General features: G+C 43.5%; 1 protein-coding gene and 1 pseudogene across 2 annotated transcripts in view; one reads left to right on the top strand and one right to left on the bottom strand.

Moving 5' to 3' along the window:
* Positions 1–18209, bottom strand: part of sgpl1 (sphingosine-1-phosphate lyase 1) — a 72188-nt gene continuing 53979 nt past the window's right edge. For both annotated transcript variants that reach the window (XM_041176548.1, XM_041176549.1), the window contains exons 9-14: positions 16273–16371; positions 14906–15052; positions 13792–14030; positions 6046–6192; positions 2996–3116; positions 1–821 (exon numbers count right to left, since the gene is read on the bottom strand). In XM_041176548.1, the coding sequence (XP_041032482.1) occupies positions 678–821; positions 2996–3116; positions 6046–6192; positions 13792–14030; positions 14906–15052; positions 16273–16371 (897 nt within the window). In that variant the 3' untranslated portion in view covers positions 1–677. The remainder of the gene's footprint in view (positions 822–2995; positions 3117–6045; positions 6193–13791; positions 14031–14905; positions 15053–16272; positions 16372–18209) is intronic.
* On the top strand, positions 2535–2742 carry LOC121270925 (annotated as a pseudogene).

Raw genomic sequence — 18209 nt, 5'->3', positions numbered from 1 at the left:
GGGGGGTGGCGGCGGGGGAGTCACCTGTGTGATCCAGGTGGTCTGCAAGTGTTCACCACTCCCTCCCATCCCCCTGGCGGCAGCGTCAAATAACTTGATATCCCAGCTGCTCCGAGCACTAACCTGCTCCAGGCGCAGTTATCACAATTCTCCATTCAGCGAGATCACAGCAGCAGCTTCTAATCCATGAACTGTTTCACTCCTTTGAGAAAGATTCTACCAAAATAAAACATTTCTTTGAAATAAAAGAATTAAAGCAGGAAGGCATCGAGGTGAATTACCACTTGCTGCTGAATTTCCAATCAATCAATTTCAAGGAAAAACTCACTTACTTTACTGGAAAACTGCTCAAAATTCTTTGAAATTTAAAAAAAAGTTTTGACTTCATAACATTTGCGAAGTATAAAGGACTCCAGGCCATAGATGTGATATTGGGGATAAAACTTTTTAAAAAGTACAAAGAAAAAACTTTGGGGATTTGAAAGTGTTATAAAGATCACTGACAACATTCCCCAGTACATCAGATTGCATTTTCCCACATTTCCATTGTCTGCAAAAATCACAAAAGAGAATTGGATTCTCAACACCTCAGACCTGCCAGATTGCATTCCAAAGTTTCTTCCTGCCACCCAACACATGATTTTAATTTCCTTTTTAAAAACTTTTGTTTTTAAGTTTCAGTGCTGCGCTGAGGCTCCATTCATGTGATTTTTCTCAACGCTGGGGAGCTCAGTACTGTAGAGACAATCTAGGAATCCGTGCGATATCTCCGTCACCATAGAACGATCAGGAATTGACTGCGCCATGCCATATATAGCACCCTGGAGAGGGAGGAGAGATAGAATCAGGACGTGTCTTACACGTGACCCTGTCAAGCCAACTAATCCACTCAAGTGGATTTGGTTGATAGACTCCAACCTTGTGTCCATGACAAACAACAACTTGCATTTATATAGCACTTTTTATGAAGTAAAATGTCCCAGGATGCTTCACAGGAGCGATTATCAAATAAAATGTGACACCGAGCCACATTAGGACAGATGACCAGAGCTTGGTCAAAAAGGTAGGTTTTAAGGAGCATCTTAAAGAAAGAAAGAGATGAAGAGAGGCAGAGAGGTTTAGGGTGGGAATTCCAGAGCTCATGCACCCGAAGCCATGGCCCACCACTGGAGAAGTGATGAAAACTGATAATGAGCAAGAGGTTAAAACTGGAGGGTCATGGGGCTGAAGAAAATGACAGAGATGGGGAGGGGCAAGGCCATGGAAGGATTTGAAAATGAGAATGGAAACTTTAAAACTGAGGTCATGCCAGATCAGGAGCTGATATGGGTCAGTGAGCACAGAAATGGGTGAACGAGACTGCTGCGCTTTAGGATAGAGGCTGTTTGACAACTGCAGAAAATGCAGTGTTGCTTCCTTACAATGTTCTGCACAGCTAATTTATTCTGATGTCAGTCCCCTTGCAGTTGCTACCAGACACACCTGTAAATCAGGTACCAAAATACTGCATATATTTAAAGAATCGTAGGAATTTGGGCACGAGTGAGGTTACGCACCTCATTACAATAACACCCAAGCCTCCTTGATCCCTTACATCCAATCATCACCCTCCACCCGAATGAATCTCTGTCCCAACTTGCAAATGCACCTATCCACCGATAACATTTGTTCTTAGCCCCCTCAGCATTGCAACTGGATTTTTCAAGCTCAGCAGAACGCAATTTCATTTTTCTGGTCTTTTAATTGCAATTTTGAGGTTTTTAATTTATTTACGCTGAGACTCTTTTGCATTATCTGTTTCTTTTAATGCACTTTTTGAAAAAAAAAGTGAATGTAACCTCAAAATTAAAACTTGCGGGTTATTTAAACCCAGGTGTGTCTAATAAGCATGAACGAGGGTGAAATAAGTTGAAACTTAAATTTTAAGATGGAGTGAAACGTCCCAAGATGCTTTACGGATGTTGAATAAAAACTATGGATGCTGAATCAAAAGCGGCAATACTGGAACAGGCAAACGGAAGTCTGGTCAAACCAGTGGGATATGAAGATTGGAAAGGATGAGGGTTTCAGGCTCCAGAGGGTGATAGCTAAGGGCAATGGATAGTGAAAGGTACTGATGTCCTAGATTCCTTCACAATGGAGAACTGAAATTCACTTAAGCTCCAGAATTCCTGCCCTAAACCTTTCCTCCTTCAAGACATTCCTTAAAACCTATCTGTTGGACTACGCTTTAAATCACCCAATCCCAGTATCTCCTTGTGTGTCACTGTTATGGTCTAACACTCCTGTGAATCACTTCGGAGAATTTTACTATGTTAAAAGCAAATAGAACAAAACTTGAGTATTGCTGAAAAGGGAGACATGCTGTCGAAGCTTTTCTTCTTATACTCAGGACAGATGCAAGAATACCAAATTTCAAAAGAAGCAGCAATTTATACTTGTTGCTCGCTTTGAAATTTGACATTCTTGCATCTGTCCTGATGAGAGCAAGATGAAAAGTTTCAAGGTTTTCCTCCACCTCCACCACCACCATCATGGAGGGTCCACGGACTCAGACCGTCAAACTGGCCCCGGGTTACTAAAGGTCTTGGAAGGACAGGATCCTAGGGACAGTGTACTCAGATCCATGTGGAATTTATGGATGACAGCAACCGATCCATCATTCAAAATGTGAAAGGACCAGTCCGTGAGGGAGATGTGCTCACACTTTTGGAATCTGAGCGTGAAGCAAGAAGGTTATGATAAGGGATAGTCAAAACTGATGCCAGCTGAAGCTGCTATTGAAGTGATTGGTTATGGACGATTTCTGTTTTTTTGACAAAATGGGACAATAAACATTATAAATAAGCAAAACAAGAAATGAAAAGTTTCAACAGCATGTCTATTTCTTCAGTAATACTTATGTTAAAAGCACTATATAAATGCAAGTCATTGTCCCAAGACTTTTCTGCAAAAGACTACACCCCCTCCCTCCTAACCGTAACTGTACACTTACCCTGCCAGTGGTTTTCTCATCAGGATTCTTCATTATTTCCGCCACACTTTGACGCAGATCCTCGACAAACCGGTCAGCCACTCCATTCCTGGTATGCAGAAGTGTCACACATATGTGAATGCTGAAAGGGAAGAGGTAATCTTGGTTAACGGCAGCATGGACACTCCTAATTGGTTTTTGTTCATCAATTTTCCATGTTGCAGTAACTCGGCTAGGAGTAGGGGGCATGAGACACTGATTACGTCTCCCCTCCTGTTTCTACTTCTACTATCTAGCAAACAAGTACTCACGTAAGTAAACATACTTTTATTTGTGTCAGTATTAGAGGCCTATTGACAGTAAGGCAGAGTGCTTTCAAGTAACAGCTAACTACAGGAAATGACTACAACTGAAACTTTTGGGAGGAATGAACACAGCTCTCTCATAAAAAAAGAATTTGTATTCATGGAGCACCTTCTGGACCTCAGGAGGCCCTGATGCACGTTACAGTCAATGAAATACTTTTTTGAAGTGTAGTCACTGTTGTAGCCAATTTGCACACAGCAAGTTCCCAACAACAGCAATGAGGCAGATGTTCAGTTAATCTGTTTAACAGAGATAGGTTGAGAAATAAGGATTTTCCAGGACACCAAGGGGAACACCTCTTCCTTGAACAGAGCCATGACATATTTTACATCCACTTGAGGGAGAACAGGTTTAATGTCTCATGCAAAAGACGGCATCTCCAAAAGTGCAGTGCTCCCTCAGTACTGCACTGAAGTGTCAGCCTGGATTTTCTTTGATTCTTTCATGGGATGTGGTTGCTGCTGGCAAAACCAGCATTTATTGCCCATCCCTAATTGCCCTTGAGAAGGCGGTAGTGGGCCACCTTCTTGAACCAGTCCATCTGATGAAGGTACACCCAAGTTGCTGTCAGGAAGGGAGTTTCAGGATTTTGATCCAATGACAGTGAAGGAGTGGAGATATAATTCCAAGTCAGGGTGGTGAGTGGCTTGGAGAGGAATTTGCAGCAGGTGGTGGTTTTCCCATGCATCTGCTGCCCTTGTCCTCCTAGGTGGTAGAATTTGGAAGTCACTGTCAAAGGAGCCTTGGTGAATTGCTACAGTGCATCTCGTACATAGTATACACTGCTGCCACTGGGCATCGGTGGTGGAGGGAGTGCTTCAGTTGGTGGATGCGTTGCCGATCAAGCAGGCTGCTTTGTCCTAGATGGTGTCGAGCCCCTTGAGTGTTGTAGGAGCTGCACTCATCCAGGCAAGTGCAGGGTATTCCATCACATTCCTGACTTCTGCCTTGCATATGATGGATGGCTTTGGGGAGTCAGAAGGTGAGTTACTCACCTCAGGATTCGCCTCTGACCTGCCGTTTAGCCACAGTATTTATATGGTTAGTCCAGTTCAGTTTCTGGTCAATGGTAACTCCCCCCAGGATGTTGATAGTGGAGGATTCAGTAATGGTAAAGCCATTGAATGTCAAGGAGAAATGGTTAGATTCTCTCATGTTGGAGATGGCCATTGCCTGGCACTTGTGCAACATGAATGTAACTTGCCACTTATCAGCCCAAGCCTGAATGTTGTCCAGGTCTTGCTGCATATGGACTTGCTGCATATCTGAGTCATCGCAAATGGTAATGAACACTGTCCAGTCATCAGTGAACATCCCCACTTCTGACCTTATGGTGGAGGAAAAGTCATTGATGAAGCAGCTGTAGATGGTTGGGCCGAGGACACTACCCTGAGGAACTCCTGCAGCACAGCGATGTCCTGGAACTGAGATGATTGACCTCCAAAAACCACAACAATCTTCCTTTATGCTAGACTCATAGACGTTTACAGCACAGAAGAAGGCCATTTGGCCATTATGTCTGCGCCAGTCAACAAAGATCTGGCTACACTGAGGTAGAAAGTCATGTGTATTTCAACCAGTGAAGAGCTTTCTCCCCTCACCCCAATTCCCATTGACTTCAAATTTGTTAGGGCTCCTTGATGCCACACTCAGTCAATGGCTGCAGTGATATCAAGGGCAGTCACTCACACCACCTTATGGGCTGCAGTCTCTGAAAAGCAGTGGTTTTCAAATTTCTTTCCTCAAATGATCCCTACAAATACTAACGCCTTGCTAGGACACCCTGATCCTGTGTTTAGAAGATCAGCAAGTATAATAAAGGCTTAGAGAGTGACAGCAGGATTTCATCCTCTTTTGTACCTCACCATTGGCAACAAAAACTAAGAGAAGTCACAGCACAAATGGAGTATACAGAGAGTGACAGTGAGGATGGTATTTACATGGGTTGAGCAACAGTGTGAATGGAGTTTACACAGGGAGAATTTATGGATTTTTGTGAATGGGTTTTTTTTTTAATTCATTCACGAGATGTGGGCTTCGCTGGCTAGGCCAGTGTTTATTGTCCATCCCTAGGTTTACACATGGGGCGTTTACAGTGTGAATGGAGTTTACACGGGGAGAGTTTACAGTGTGAATGGAGTTTACACGGGGAGAGTTTACAGTGTGAATGGAGTTTACACGGGGAGAGTTTACAGTGTGACTGGAGTTTACATGGGGAGAGTTTACAGTGTGACTGGAGTTTACACGGAGAGAGTTTACAGTGTGACTGGAGTTTACACGGAGAGAGTTTGCAGTGTGACTGGAGTTTACATGGGGAGAGTTTGCAGTGTGAATGAAGTTTACACGGGGAGAGTTTACAGCGTGGAGTTTACAGTGTGAATGGAGTTTACACGAGGAGAGTTTACAGTTTGAATGGAGTTTACACGGGAAGAATTTGCAGTGTGAATGGAGTTTACACGGGAAGAGTTTGCAGTGTGAATGGAGTTTACACGGGGAGAGTTTGCAGTGTGAATGGAGTTTACACAGGGAGAGTTTACAGTGTGAATGGAGTTTACACGGGGAGAGCTGACAGTGTGAATGGAGTTTACACGGGGAGAGTTTACAGTGTGAATGGAGTTTACACGGGGAGAGTTTACAGTGTGAATGGAGTTTACACGGGGAGAGTTTACAGTGTGACTGGAGTTTACACGGGGAGAGTGACCCACCTGGAAGGGAATTGCAAGGTGTTGAGGTTCCATCCTTTGGATGTCATTGCGTTTGATAGACGGAAAATATCGAAAGTTTCTGAGCCAACAGCCACCACAGACACCTCAGGTTTTCCAAAGATGAAAATTTCTTTTATTTTCCTCAACCTTTAAAATGCAAAACAATTACAAGAAATGGTTTAGCACATGGGAAAAAAAACCTGTGTCAACAACTTGCATTGATAGAAAACAACTTTAAATACCCTCAAATATCCTGAAGCATCTCTCAGCACAGGGTGCAGAACTAGATGGTGAAATGCTTGGCAGAGGGAGAATGCAGAAATATGTTGGTCAGAACAAAGATTTCGAATTGGATGTTTTGGGAAACTAGGAGAGAAGATTTCTCTTTGGTTTCTACCTCTCCTCTCTTGAAAGCAAGATTCCCTGCTCGGGTCAAACACCATCAGCAGCTTTCAATACCTCACTCTGTTCTTTCAACTTGCCCAAATTCTATTTTGGATCCACTGCATTTGCGAGGGTTTATTTTTAGGCCATGAGTCAATTTGTTTTGTAAAATCTCTCGTGTGTCAATGGCAGAACTCCGCCATGAGATGGAGCTGGAGGACAAAGATCATCACTGTTAGCAACTTTGTAAACTTCTATAAACATTAGTTTAGTAGCAAGGGCAAGTCACAATTTTATGCAGAATCTTTTGACTGCCAAGACCTGACGTTATCCACCATATCCTTGCTCAAACTGTTATGGAATACATTATTTTAATTTAGGTGCTAGGTCATCTCCTTGCCTGAGTCAGGTCATGGGGTCCAAGGTTGCCCCAGTAACATGATCCCATAATCCGAACTGAAACTCCCAATGCAATACTGAGGGAGTGCAGCACTGAGGGAGCTGCCATCTTTTGGATCAGATGTTAAACGGAGGCCCCATTTGCCCTCTCAGGTGGAAGTATTAGATCCCACAGCACCACTATTTTGAAGAAGAGTGGCAAGTTCGCCCTGGTAATATTTATCCTTCAATAAACATCATTCAAGGACAAAACAGCCCATTGATCAGACCCCGCCCCCACCCATCCCTTCCACAATCTTAAACATTCACTCCCTCCACCACCAGTGCACTGTAACAACTCGATAGTGCTTTCCAAACCCGTGACCACTATCACCTAGAAGGACAAGGGCAGCAGACAGATGGGAACATCCCACCTGCAAATTCCCCTGCAAGTCACTCACCATCCTGACTTGGAGCTATAATCATCATTCCTATACTGTCACTGGGTCAAAATCCTGGGACCAGGATGGGCATTAGTTGCACATCCCTAATTGCCTTCGAAGTGGTGGTGATGAGCTACTACCTTGAATCGCTGCAGTCTGTGCATTGTAGGTACACCCACAGTGCTGTTAGGAAGGGAGCTCCAGGATTTTGACCCAGCGACCGTGAAGGAACAGTGATTTATTTCCAACTGAGAATGTTGTGCGGTTTGGAGGGAACTTCCAGGTAATGATGTTCCCATGCACCTGCTGCTCTTGTAAACGACTAAAGCCCCACATTTTGTATCACCAGGAAAAATTATTCCCTTCCTTTCCCCGGGTTCAAAATAAAATGCCAGATGATTTGAACTCTATTCCGCTCTGTTGAACTTTTCAAAGCCAAAGCATCCAGGCACCAAAGGCCAACTCCAGCAAAATGCAAAAACATTAGAACACAAGAATTAGAAGCAGGAACAGGCCATTCAGCCCTTCAAGCCGGCTCCACCTTTTCATAAGATCTTGGCTGATCGGATTGTGGCCCCAACTCTAGTTTCCTGCCTGTCTCCCTCCCATAACCCTTGACTTCCTTATTGATCAAAAATCTATCTAATTCAGCCTTGAATAGATTAAATAACCCAGCCTCCACTGCTCTTGGGTGAAAAGAAATCCACAGACTAATGACCCTCAGAAAAAAAAATTCTCCTTACCTCAGTCTTAAATGAGAGACCCTTTATGTTTAAACTGTGTTCCCCTAGTTCTAACTCCCCCACATGAGGAAACATCCTCCTGGCATTCACCCTGTCAAGTCCCCTTATGTGTTTCAATAAGATCTCCTCTCATTTTTTTAAAATTCTTCCAATGGATATAAGCCCAACCTTTCCTCACAAGATGATCCCTTCACCCCAGGTATTAGTTGAATGAACCTTCACTGAACTACTTCTAATACAATTATATCATTTCTTAAGGAGACCAAAACTGTACACAGTACTCCAGATGCAATCAGAACAAGGCTCTGTACAGCTGCAGCAACACTTTCCTACTTTAATATTCCATTACGCTTGCAATAAGCGCCTTTAACCAACACAGTATTTTACCTAAACGACACTGTTCACAATGTGAAATCTTGGAAATATCCAAGTAACTGGCTGAATTAGCAAGTGCCGGAACACTTTGTTGCACCGAGCATTAGAAGTGAGACTTCATGAGTAAAATGAATACAGCAAAATTAAAAGGTCTCTGTACATCGTCAACTCTCAGTGGGAATGCCTCTAGTTTCATTCTTTGCTGCACTAGGTCACCGAAAGCTGTTACTAAATCTCAAAATATGGGTTGATGCTTGCACTCTGGAATTACTGATCTCGGAACAGTCAGACTGATCCATCTCACTTGAGATTTGTATTTAAACTGTGTGTGTTTTGTACAGTTCCTTTCAAGCTACTTAGCCTAAAGATTTCTATTTACAGGGACTGGAGAATGTGTGGAACAGGGAGACAGTGGAGAATAATCATGTCAACAAGCTCAAGAGGTTGCTGGCCATCTTTCTGTTTGAGAAGGGACTGAGGGATACAAAGGATTAACTATAGTGCAGTATTTATCTTTCAAATTTCAGACCGGCGAACGATGTCACTTCCTCCAATGAACATTATGTACATTGCTATGTTCATAAATGTGCATCACTTTTGGTTCAGTGGGTAGAATTCTCACCTCTGAGTCAGAAGGTTGAGAGTTCAAGTCCCACCCCAGAGAACAAACCCAGGATGACACACTAATGGAGTACTGAGGGTGTGCTGCACTGCTGAGGGTGCCATCTTGGTTCAAACATGGATAAAAGAGCTGAACTCCCGAGGTGAGGTGAGAGTGACTGCCCTTGACCTCAAGGCCGCATTTGACCGAGTGTGGCATCAAGGAGCCCTAGCAAACTGGCGTCAATGGGAATCAGGGGGAAAACTCTCCACTGGTCGGAGTTATACCTAGCACAAAGGATGATGGTTGTGGTTGTTGGAGGTCAGTCATCTCAGCTCCAGGATATCACCGCAGGAGTTCCTCAGGGTAGTGTCCTAGACCCAAACATCTTCAGCTACTTTATCAATGTCCTTCCTTCTACCATAAGGCCAAAAGTGGGGATGTTCGCTGATGATTGCACAATGTTCAGCACCATTTGTCATTCATTAGATACTGAAGCAGTCCATGTCCAAATGCAGCAAGACCTGGACAATATCCAGGCTTAGGCTGACAAGTGGCAAGTAACATTTGCACCACACAAGTACCAGGCAATGATCATCTCCAACAAGAGAGAATTCTAACCATTGCCTCTTGATGTTCAATGGCATTATCATCAATGAATCCCCTGTTATCAACATCCTGGGGATTACCATTGACCAGAAACTGAACTGACTAGCCATATAAATACTGTGGCTACAAAAGCAGGTCAGAGGCTAGGTATCCTGCGACGAGTAACTCATCTCCTGACTTGCCAACGTCTGTTCACCATCAAAGCACAAGTCAGGAATGTGATGGAATTCTCTCCACTTGCCCGGATGAGTGCAGCTTCAAAATCACTCAACAAGCTTGACACCATCTAGAACAAAGCTGCCCGCTTGATTGGCACCACATCCACAAATATTCACTCCCTCCACCACCGACGCACAGTAGCAGCAGTGTGTACCATCTACAAAATGCACTGCAGGAATTAGACAAAACCTTCTAAACTCATAACCACTACATCTAGAAGGACAAAGGCAGCAGATGCATGGGAACACCACCACCTGGAAGTTCCCCTCCAAGTCACTCACCATCCTGACTTGGAAATATATCACCATTCCTTCACTGTAGCTGGGTCAAAATCCTGGAACTCCCTTCCTAACAACACTGTGGGTGTACCTACACCACATGGACTGCAGCGGTTCAAGAAGGCAGCCCACCACCACCTTCTCAAGGGCAACTAGGGATGGGCAATAAATGCTGGCCCAGCCAGCGAAGCCCACAACCTGTTAATGAATTTTTAAAAAATCCCTCAGATGAGATGTGAAACCGCTCTTTCAGGTGGACATAAAAGATCACAAGGAACTATGCTGATGCAGAGCTGGGGAGATCTCCCTGGTTTCCTGGCCTATATTAATCCATCAACAACAATCTATGCGAAACCAATTATCTGGTCACATTGTTGCTGTTGGAGCTTGCCTTGCAAAATTATTTGCTGCATTTTCCTATATTACACACTTCAATCGGCAGTAAAGCAATTTGGGATGTTCTGAGGTTGTGAAAGTTGGTAAAATGAATGCAAGCCTTGCTTTCTTTGGTCCAGAAAAGCCTTTCGTTTTAAGCGGAACTGTGATTTAAACTATTCAAACTATCACAAGTAAATACAATGGATGTATGTGGTTCCCTAGAGGATCCTGGCTAAAAAGCAGCCATCTGAAGGAAGAACAATCAACATCTGTTGTTGGGAAACAAAGCAACTGTAGAAAACTAGTTGAAGCAAAGCAACATCCTGCCTAATCCAATCAACACTACAACAGATCATGTTCACACCCATAATGGGGCTAGCTAGCACACCACCTATTTTTGTGGTGCTAAACCAAAATTTTTCCGCCCTCTCATTTATAGACATGAGTTTGCATCAAATCATTGCTGAATTTTTGGGAGTTAACACATTTGGACAACTGGGCGCACATCCTTTGTTTTGACAGTCAAGGGTGAAATTATGGAAGCATTTTCTTCCAAAGTCCCATTAACCTAAGCCCTGTTTGCACTTTATTCCATTTGCAAACAATTCTCTAAATGCCTTTCTTTCAATCATCCTCCTACAGTGTTTTTCTTACTTAAGAAGATCATAGCTGTACATCATTCTTTGCCTTGCCTGTCAAAGTGCACAGGCTGATGCACTGCTTGTTATACAGAGTAACAACACAGGCCTAGTGCACTAGTGTTGAGAATATACCATCTCAAGTCCGGTAAAGCACAGCTTTTTTTTAAATGACAGAATGGTGTTTACTTTGCATTGTTCAGGTTGTTTTGCAGCTCTGGACAGTAACCATGATACATAATGAGTGTGTTGCAGTCTATGGAGAAAATCCCTGGTGAGAAATGCAGACCGTGAGGGGTGCACAGTGAACTTTGAAGGCAACAAGCAGCTCAGTTTTTTTGTTAAGCCGCTCTTTAACCACCTTGAGTTCCTGGATTTGGTAGAGTGAGAGGCTCACACAGTGGATACCATGATTATTCTGTAACCGGAGTCAAGGAGTCATGGATTCAAGTCCTGTGCCAAAGACTTGAGCGCATAATCTAAGGTAGACCCACACTCCCATAGCAGGACTGAGTACTGGGTCTTAAATAAGCAGAGAGAGGCATAGGGGTTTAAGGGACTCTACTCCAGAGCTCAGGGCCACTGCCAATGGTGGAAAGATATAAGTGGGGGATACACAAGAGATCAGAATTGGCAAAACGCAGAGATTCTGGAGGGTTGTAGGGCCAGAGAAGATTACAGTCATAGGGAGGGACAAAATGTAACCAGCTAGGATTCCCTCTCCAGATTATTTCTCAGCTGGCAGCAAAGCATTTGCCAAGCACAGCATCAGCCACCGTTATGTAAGAACAGGACGGTGCCATTCAGCCAACTCGGTCTGTTCCACCCTTCATTTAGATGATGGCTGATCTGTACCTCAACATTTCACCACATTAGCTCCACAATCCTTTGAAAATCGATGGATTGAACTTTGAAAGCTCCAGTTATCCTCCAACGCCCACAGTTTCTGGGGGACAGAGTATCCGATTTGTGTGTGGAAAAGTGTTTCCTGACATCGTCCATAAACGGTCAAGCGCTAATTTTAAGATTAAGTCCCCTTGTTCTTAGTTCCCAACCAGAAGAAATAATTACTGAGTTTACCCTCAACAAATCTAACAAATCTGCTAAACTTAAGAAGTAAAAGCCTAAGTTTAAGCAGACTGTGTCAGTAATTTAATCCTCTAAACCCTGGTATCATTTTGGTGAATTGGTACTGTGCCCTCTCCATGGCCAATACATCCCTCCTGAGGTGCAGTGCCCAGAACTGATAGACCAAAAAAAACCAGGGAGACAAAAGTTCAGAAGAATGCATACTATGACACAGACAGAGAAACCTCAACGTAAGGGGCCAATGAGTAAGTGTGGTCTGCCCAACAGGAGATGATGAAAATCAAACTTGCTTAATTAGCATTTTGCTCATGAGTTTGCCATTTAGTAACAAGCCTGAGTGATGAAATGTGGTTGCATACTTTTATGCCTACTTTCCTCATTTGTCCATGCAAGTCTCACTGAAACCACAGTCCCAACCATGGCACAGGCAGGTCTGGACAAACATTCTTCCAATCTCAGAGTGTACCCACCCATTAATCCGTAAATAATCCATTTTAAACCTGAAGAGTTCACCAGCCTAAAATTACCCAAAGGAGTTCACCAGCCTAGAATTAGCCAATTTGTCCAGTAATCTCTACTGGTGATTGATAATCAGAGAGCTGTGAGGGAGCAGGGTGGGGAAGTATTTTCTCCACGAGTGCACTGTTAGTGCAAGGAAAAATAAGATCATAAGAAATAGGAGCATGAGTAGGTCATTCAGCTCCTTGAGCCTGCTCCACCATTCAATAAGGTCACGGCTGACCTGATTGTGGCCTTAACGCCACTTTCATGCCTGTCGCCCATTATCCTCGACTCCGTTATCAATCAAAATTCTGTCTCACTCAGTCTTAAATATATTCAGTGACCCAGCCTCCACGGGATGGAATATTCCAAAGTCTAATGAGCCTCTGAGGGAAGAAATTCCTCAGCCCCCTTACATTTAATTTAAATTTCATTCAAAAGTAAATCATTTCAGGCGTATATACCATGATCCTGTATGCCCTCCCAAGATCCCACAACAGTATTTTATCAAGATTAAAGGAGTTAGCCCCTGTGTCTTAGTCAATATTTATCTCTCAACCAACATCACTAAAACAGATTATCTGATCATTATCACATTGCCCTATGTAGGATCTTGCTGCGTGCAAATTGGCTACGATGTTTCCTACATTTCAACAGTGGCTACATATTGCAAGTACTTCATTCAGCTGGAAAGCATTCGAAAGCCTCGGGGCCAATTGCAAATTGCGTTTCAGATAATTTCGGTTTTCGGATACCACATACAAACTTGTATTACAATAGCCTAAGCCTAGGCTAGCTATAGTCTAAAGTAAATAGAATGACTAGAAAAGTAAGATGTATCACTGAATAATAAATACAGGGCACCTGTAATAAGTTTTTTTTTTGACATGTTCATTACAAAAATCGCAAGGTAAACCATGCAGACAAACAACTGGACTTCCCAAGCTAAAGGTCAATGAAGTTCAAAAAAAAAAGTGTGGTTTTTTTGGATGTGTTCCATTTTCAGATTACGGATAAAGGATACCTGAACTGCATATATGCAATTCTTTCTTTCTGTTAATCTCTTGTTATAATTTAAATCTTGAGAGACTCTATGCAGAGTATACCTACTGTGCTTCAATGTGTCGCGCAGTTTCAATGATCTTCTTGGTGGCCTTAATGTAACCATCCTCACCCATGTACACCATGGTTGCCCAGCAAGCGGCAATGATCCCTCCTGGTCTTGATCCAGCAATTGTGGGCGATGCATAGATCCCTCCCTGCCAGTCTGGGGCCACAAAGAACTGGTAGTGACGGTATTTCTTGTTGCTGTACAGGACAACCGATGAACCCTTGGGAGCATAGCCATACTGGGAGGAGGAAAACAAGTGGTGGGGTGCGGGTGGGGATTAGTCGTTAAAAACATTACAGTAAGGAAGCAACTGGTAGAATGAGATTTATCACTCGCTCAATTTCTTTAACGTTTCAGCAAGTTCTGCTTAATCTAAAACTGGCCAGTTAATACGGAGCTTTTGTGTGTAGATAAGCAAAGGAACATCAGAACATTGGAGCAGGAGTAATCCATTCATCCCCTTGAGCCTGCTCCGCCATTTAACTAGATCACGGCTGATTTTTTTGCCTCAATGCCATCTTCCTGCGCTATCCCCGTATCGCTTGATGTCACGGTATATAGAAATCTATCAACCTCTGCTTTGAACTTACTCACTCAGTAAGCCTCAACCGCCCTCTGGGGTAGAGAATTGCAAAGATTCACCACCCAAAGATTGGCATTTATTTAGTATCCTGCCACATCTCTCATATATGCGACATACAGTGAATTACTCTGAAGAGCTATAATGTTTCATCCCCTGCAGTCACACAAGTCTCAGTGTCCTCCAATTAAACACTGGGAAGATCAAAGCTTTCATCTTCAAAACCCCACCTCTCCCTATCCTGTCACAAACTCCCTTCCCTCATAACCAATTTCACTGGCTTACCTTGCTTTTGTTTTAGGCCAAAGCAGACTGTTCATAATCTATTCAACCCCAAGCTGCTGCATCCAAGTCGATATCCATTTCATCACAAAGGCTGTCTCCTGTGACCACTGGCCAATTTCCTAGTTAACCCCTTCGTAAACCTCAGCTCACCCAAAATCTCCACTGCCTATATGCCATCCTGCAGCAGCCTCACTCACACACCTTGGGCCAGCTGCAATTTGGCCTTTCACCTTCATTGCCTACCTTACCTTGTGAGTGTCGGCAGAGATGCTTGTTACTCCCTTAACACGGAAGTCAAAGGGTAGCAGCGAGTAACCAGCTTTCTCCATGAAGACAATGAGAAATCCCCCCAGACAAGCATCGACGTGCAAGGGGATATCATACTCCAGGGCCAGCTGAGGAGAAGAGGAGGAGAAATGATTTGTTAACTCTTAAGTGATTAGGTGAATTCCAAAACACATTTCAAAACAAGATAATCACCACATTACATGAATGCAAAGGCAGGATTACACAGCAAAGGAGGAAGTGGCCATTTGGCCCATTGTGCCTGTGTTGGTTCTTTGAAAAAGCTTTCCAGTTCTAGTTCCATTCCCAATAGACCCGCAATTTCACCTGTTGAGGTACATCTCCAGTTACCTTTTGAAAGTAACTATTGAATCTGCTTCTACCCCTATTTCAGGCAGCACATTCCTGATCAGAACAATTCACCGAGCAAAATAAGTTCTCAACCCTATTAGTTTGTTGGCTAATTATCTTAAATCTGTGTCCTCTGCTTACCAACGCTTACTTGTAGAAAGTTTCTTTTTATTAATTATATCAAAACCATTCATGATTTTGAACACCTCTATCAAATCTACCCTTAACTTTCTCTGCTCTAAGGAGAACAGTCCCAGCTTTTCCAATGTCTCCACATAATTGAAGTCCCCAATCCCTGGTACGATTCTAGTAAATCTCTATCCCCTCTGGTTTCTGTGTGTGACAGCTAGAAAAATGGTTCCCACCGGAAATGAGCAATTCTGGGCTATGGATGTGACTCAGGACTAACGACCTTCCCCCACACAACTCCTTCCCACTCCCTATCTCCCCTTCTGCCCCAAGCTCCCACACAACCCCTTCACCCTAATGCACATAGAGGCTCCCACACCATGAATGGTCATTTCACCCAGTTACCAATGTCCAGCGTGCAGATCCTGTGCAATAACATGGTGAAAGTGCCAAGAAGGTGCCCAGGAGGATTTTATATATATATATATATATTTCCCCACACACTGGAAATTAATAGCTCCTCAAATCCAATTCCTCCTCATAATCACTCTTTGGGGAAGAAGATTACATACAAACAAAAGCTTCAACAATCTATAATAAATCATTGAAAGGCTTCTGGACGGACATGTCTTTTAAGCAGTTACAAAATTGGAGCACCCTACCTCAAGTATTTTTCCTTCAACTACTATTTTTATTTAAACTGTACAAAAGACATGGAAAAACAAAGCATCGCGAGAGTTTCCCATCTTCCACCTCCACCAAAAGTTTCTTAACCTTGTCAAATAAATCCTGTAGTTCCCACTGTAGTCACTCCACAGCAACAAAGTTAATAAATCAGCCAGGAAAGTACCTTGGCAACCTTCTCGACTGGGTCCATAATACCATGGGGAAACTGTGGCACAGAACAAACCAGCATGACTGTGTTCCTGGAGATGGCTTTTTTCATGGCCTGGAGACAGAGGCAAAGTCAAGTTAGCTTCAGGAAGCTCAAAGATTCATTTGTCCAACCACTTCCGAAAGCAAACTGGAACGCCTGCATTAGCAATCACAGGCTCCACTCGTTGAACCAACAACAACTTTCATTTATATAGCAGCTTTGACGTGATGAAAAACATCCCAAGACTCTTGACAGGCTCGATTATCAAATAAAATATAACACCAAGCCACATTAAGGAGATATTAGGGCAGATGACCAAAAATGCTTGGGCAAAGAGGAAGGTTTTAGGAAGTTTCTTAAAAAGGAAGACAGCAAGCTGGAGAGGTTTTGGGAAGGAATTCCAGGAATCTTAATATCAAATTCAAACCCCAGTTCAGATGGGCATGGATTTAGGAGGTGAAAACACGTTCAAGAACCTTGCAGAGGGAAAGGGTGTTTGACGATGGATTTGAAGTTTGCAAGAATGGAAGGGTGATTTATTTTGAGGAAGGGGTCAATAATGATGGTTTTGAAAGGGGCAGGGTCATTTCATGAGGAAAGGAACCCATTTACAACATTAACTAGCATGGGAATCAGGAAGGGAATCTGGGGGTCAGCAGTTTAGGAGGAATGGGGGATGCTCAAGGAAGCAGGAAGTGTTGTGTGCTTCACAAAAAATTGAAACTCAGAGAGGGCATAAAGAGAGAAACTAGAGAAAGGTGTGAGTAAGGCAGGGGATTTCTGGGGTGGGGGGGGGGGGGGGGGTGCGCACAGTCTAGCTTAGTACACAAGGGAGAATTGGGCTAACAGATGGTCTCAATTGAAATGAATAACAACTCCCTGAGCTCCTTGCACTTGTTAATGGAGATGCTGGGAACGAGAAGCTTTTAAGGAAATGTTTAGCATTGGGAGTTATCGTTGCTCTTTTGGATGAAGACATGGGTTATTCTGGCAGAGAGCAATGAAGACCGAGGGCACTTGTTATGGTTCAGCCAGACATGATGAGCAATAGCAGAATCAGACTGACAAAAAACTGACCACACAGAACTCCTGCTCACCGCAGCCTTGGTTTATAAACATGGTGTGTCCCATTTGTGAATGGCACATTAATAGATTAAATTACAATTCAGCATGCAGACACAGACAAATGTTTAATCAGCCGGGCTATTTGCATTCAAGTGAAGCTCTTAGCCAGACTGCATTATAGGGTGTGGTATGCTTGTCCTTGTTTATATTCAAGAAAATACTTTGTTTTTAATTCTTTAATGGGATGTGAGCATCATTGGCAAAATCAGCATTTATTGCACATCCCTAATCCCTTGAAAAGGTGATGGTGAGCTACCATTTATTTTTCTGAACAATATTAATGATTGCATGACTAGTATGCACCCAAATTGGCAGGTTAACCACAGTATTAGAATGCATTGGATTAAAAGGTGGACATCTGGGATCTAACATTGCGTAGGCAAATATTTAAGAAAATGTCATTTCAAGTTCTATCCCATTAATGTTAACTACAGGCTGAATAATACCACTGTTTGGGGGGTGGGGTGGAGGGAAGACAGCTTGCCACCACTCCCTTTCCAGCCCCCCACCCCGAAAGCAAAGTTACTGTGGAGCCGACCCACTCCATGCCAATGTGCCCCAGCCATAAAGCGCTGCAAGGCGGCTAAAGGAGGGCCCAGTGGGACTTCAGCCTCTCACTGCGGAGGAAGTCCCACACTCTGGAGCTGCTGGCCTATCCAACTAGCTGTGGGCGGGTAGGAAGGGGGGGTTGTTTAATTTCAGAGGGGCCACCACACGATCGGCAAAGGGCAGCCCCAAAAGAGTAAATCCACCTCCCCCGCCCCCACCCATTTCTTTCCTGCTCT

Source organism: Carcharodon carcharias, chromosome 28 (assembly GCF_017639515.1).
Source record: "Carcharodon carcharias isolate sCarCar2 chromosome 28, sCarCar2.pri, whole genome shotgun sequence".
Taxonomy (NCBI): domain Eukaryota; kingdom Metazoa; phylum Chordata; class Chondrichthyes; order Lamniformes; family Lamnidae; genus Carcharodon; species Carcharodon carcharias.
Note: the sequence above shows the minus strand (reverse complement) of the source record. Positions and strands in the feature narration are given on the sequence as shown.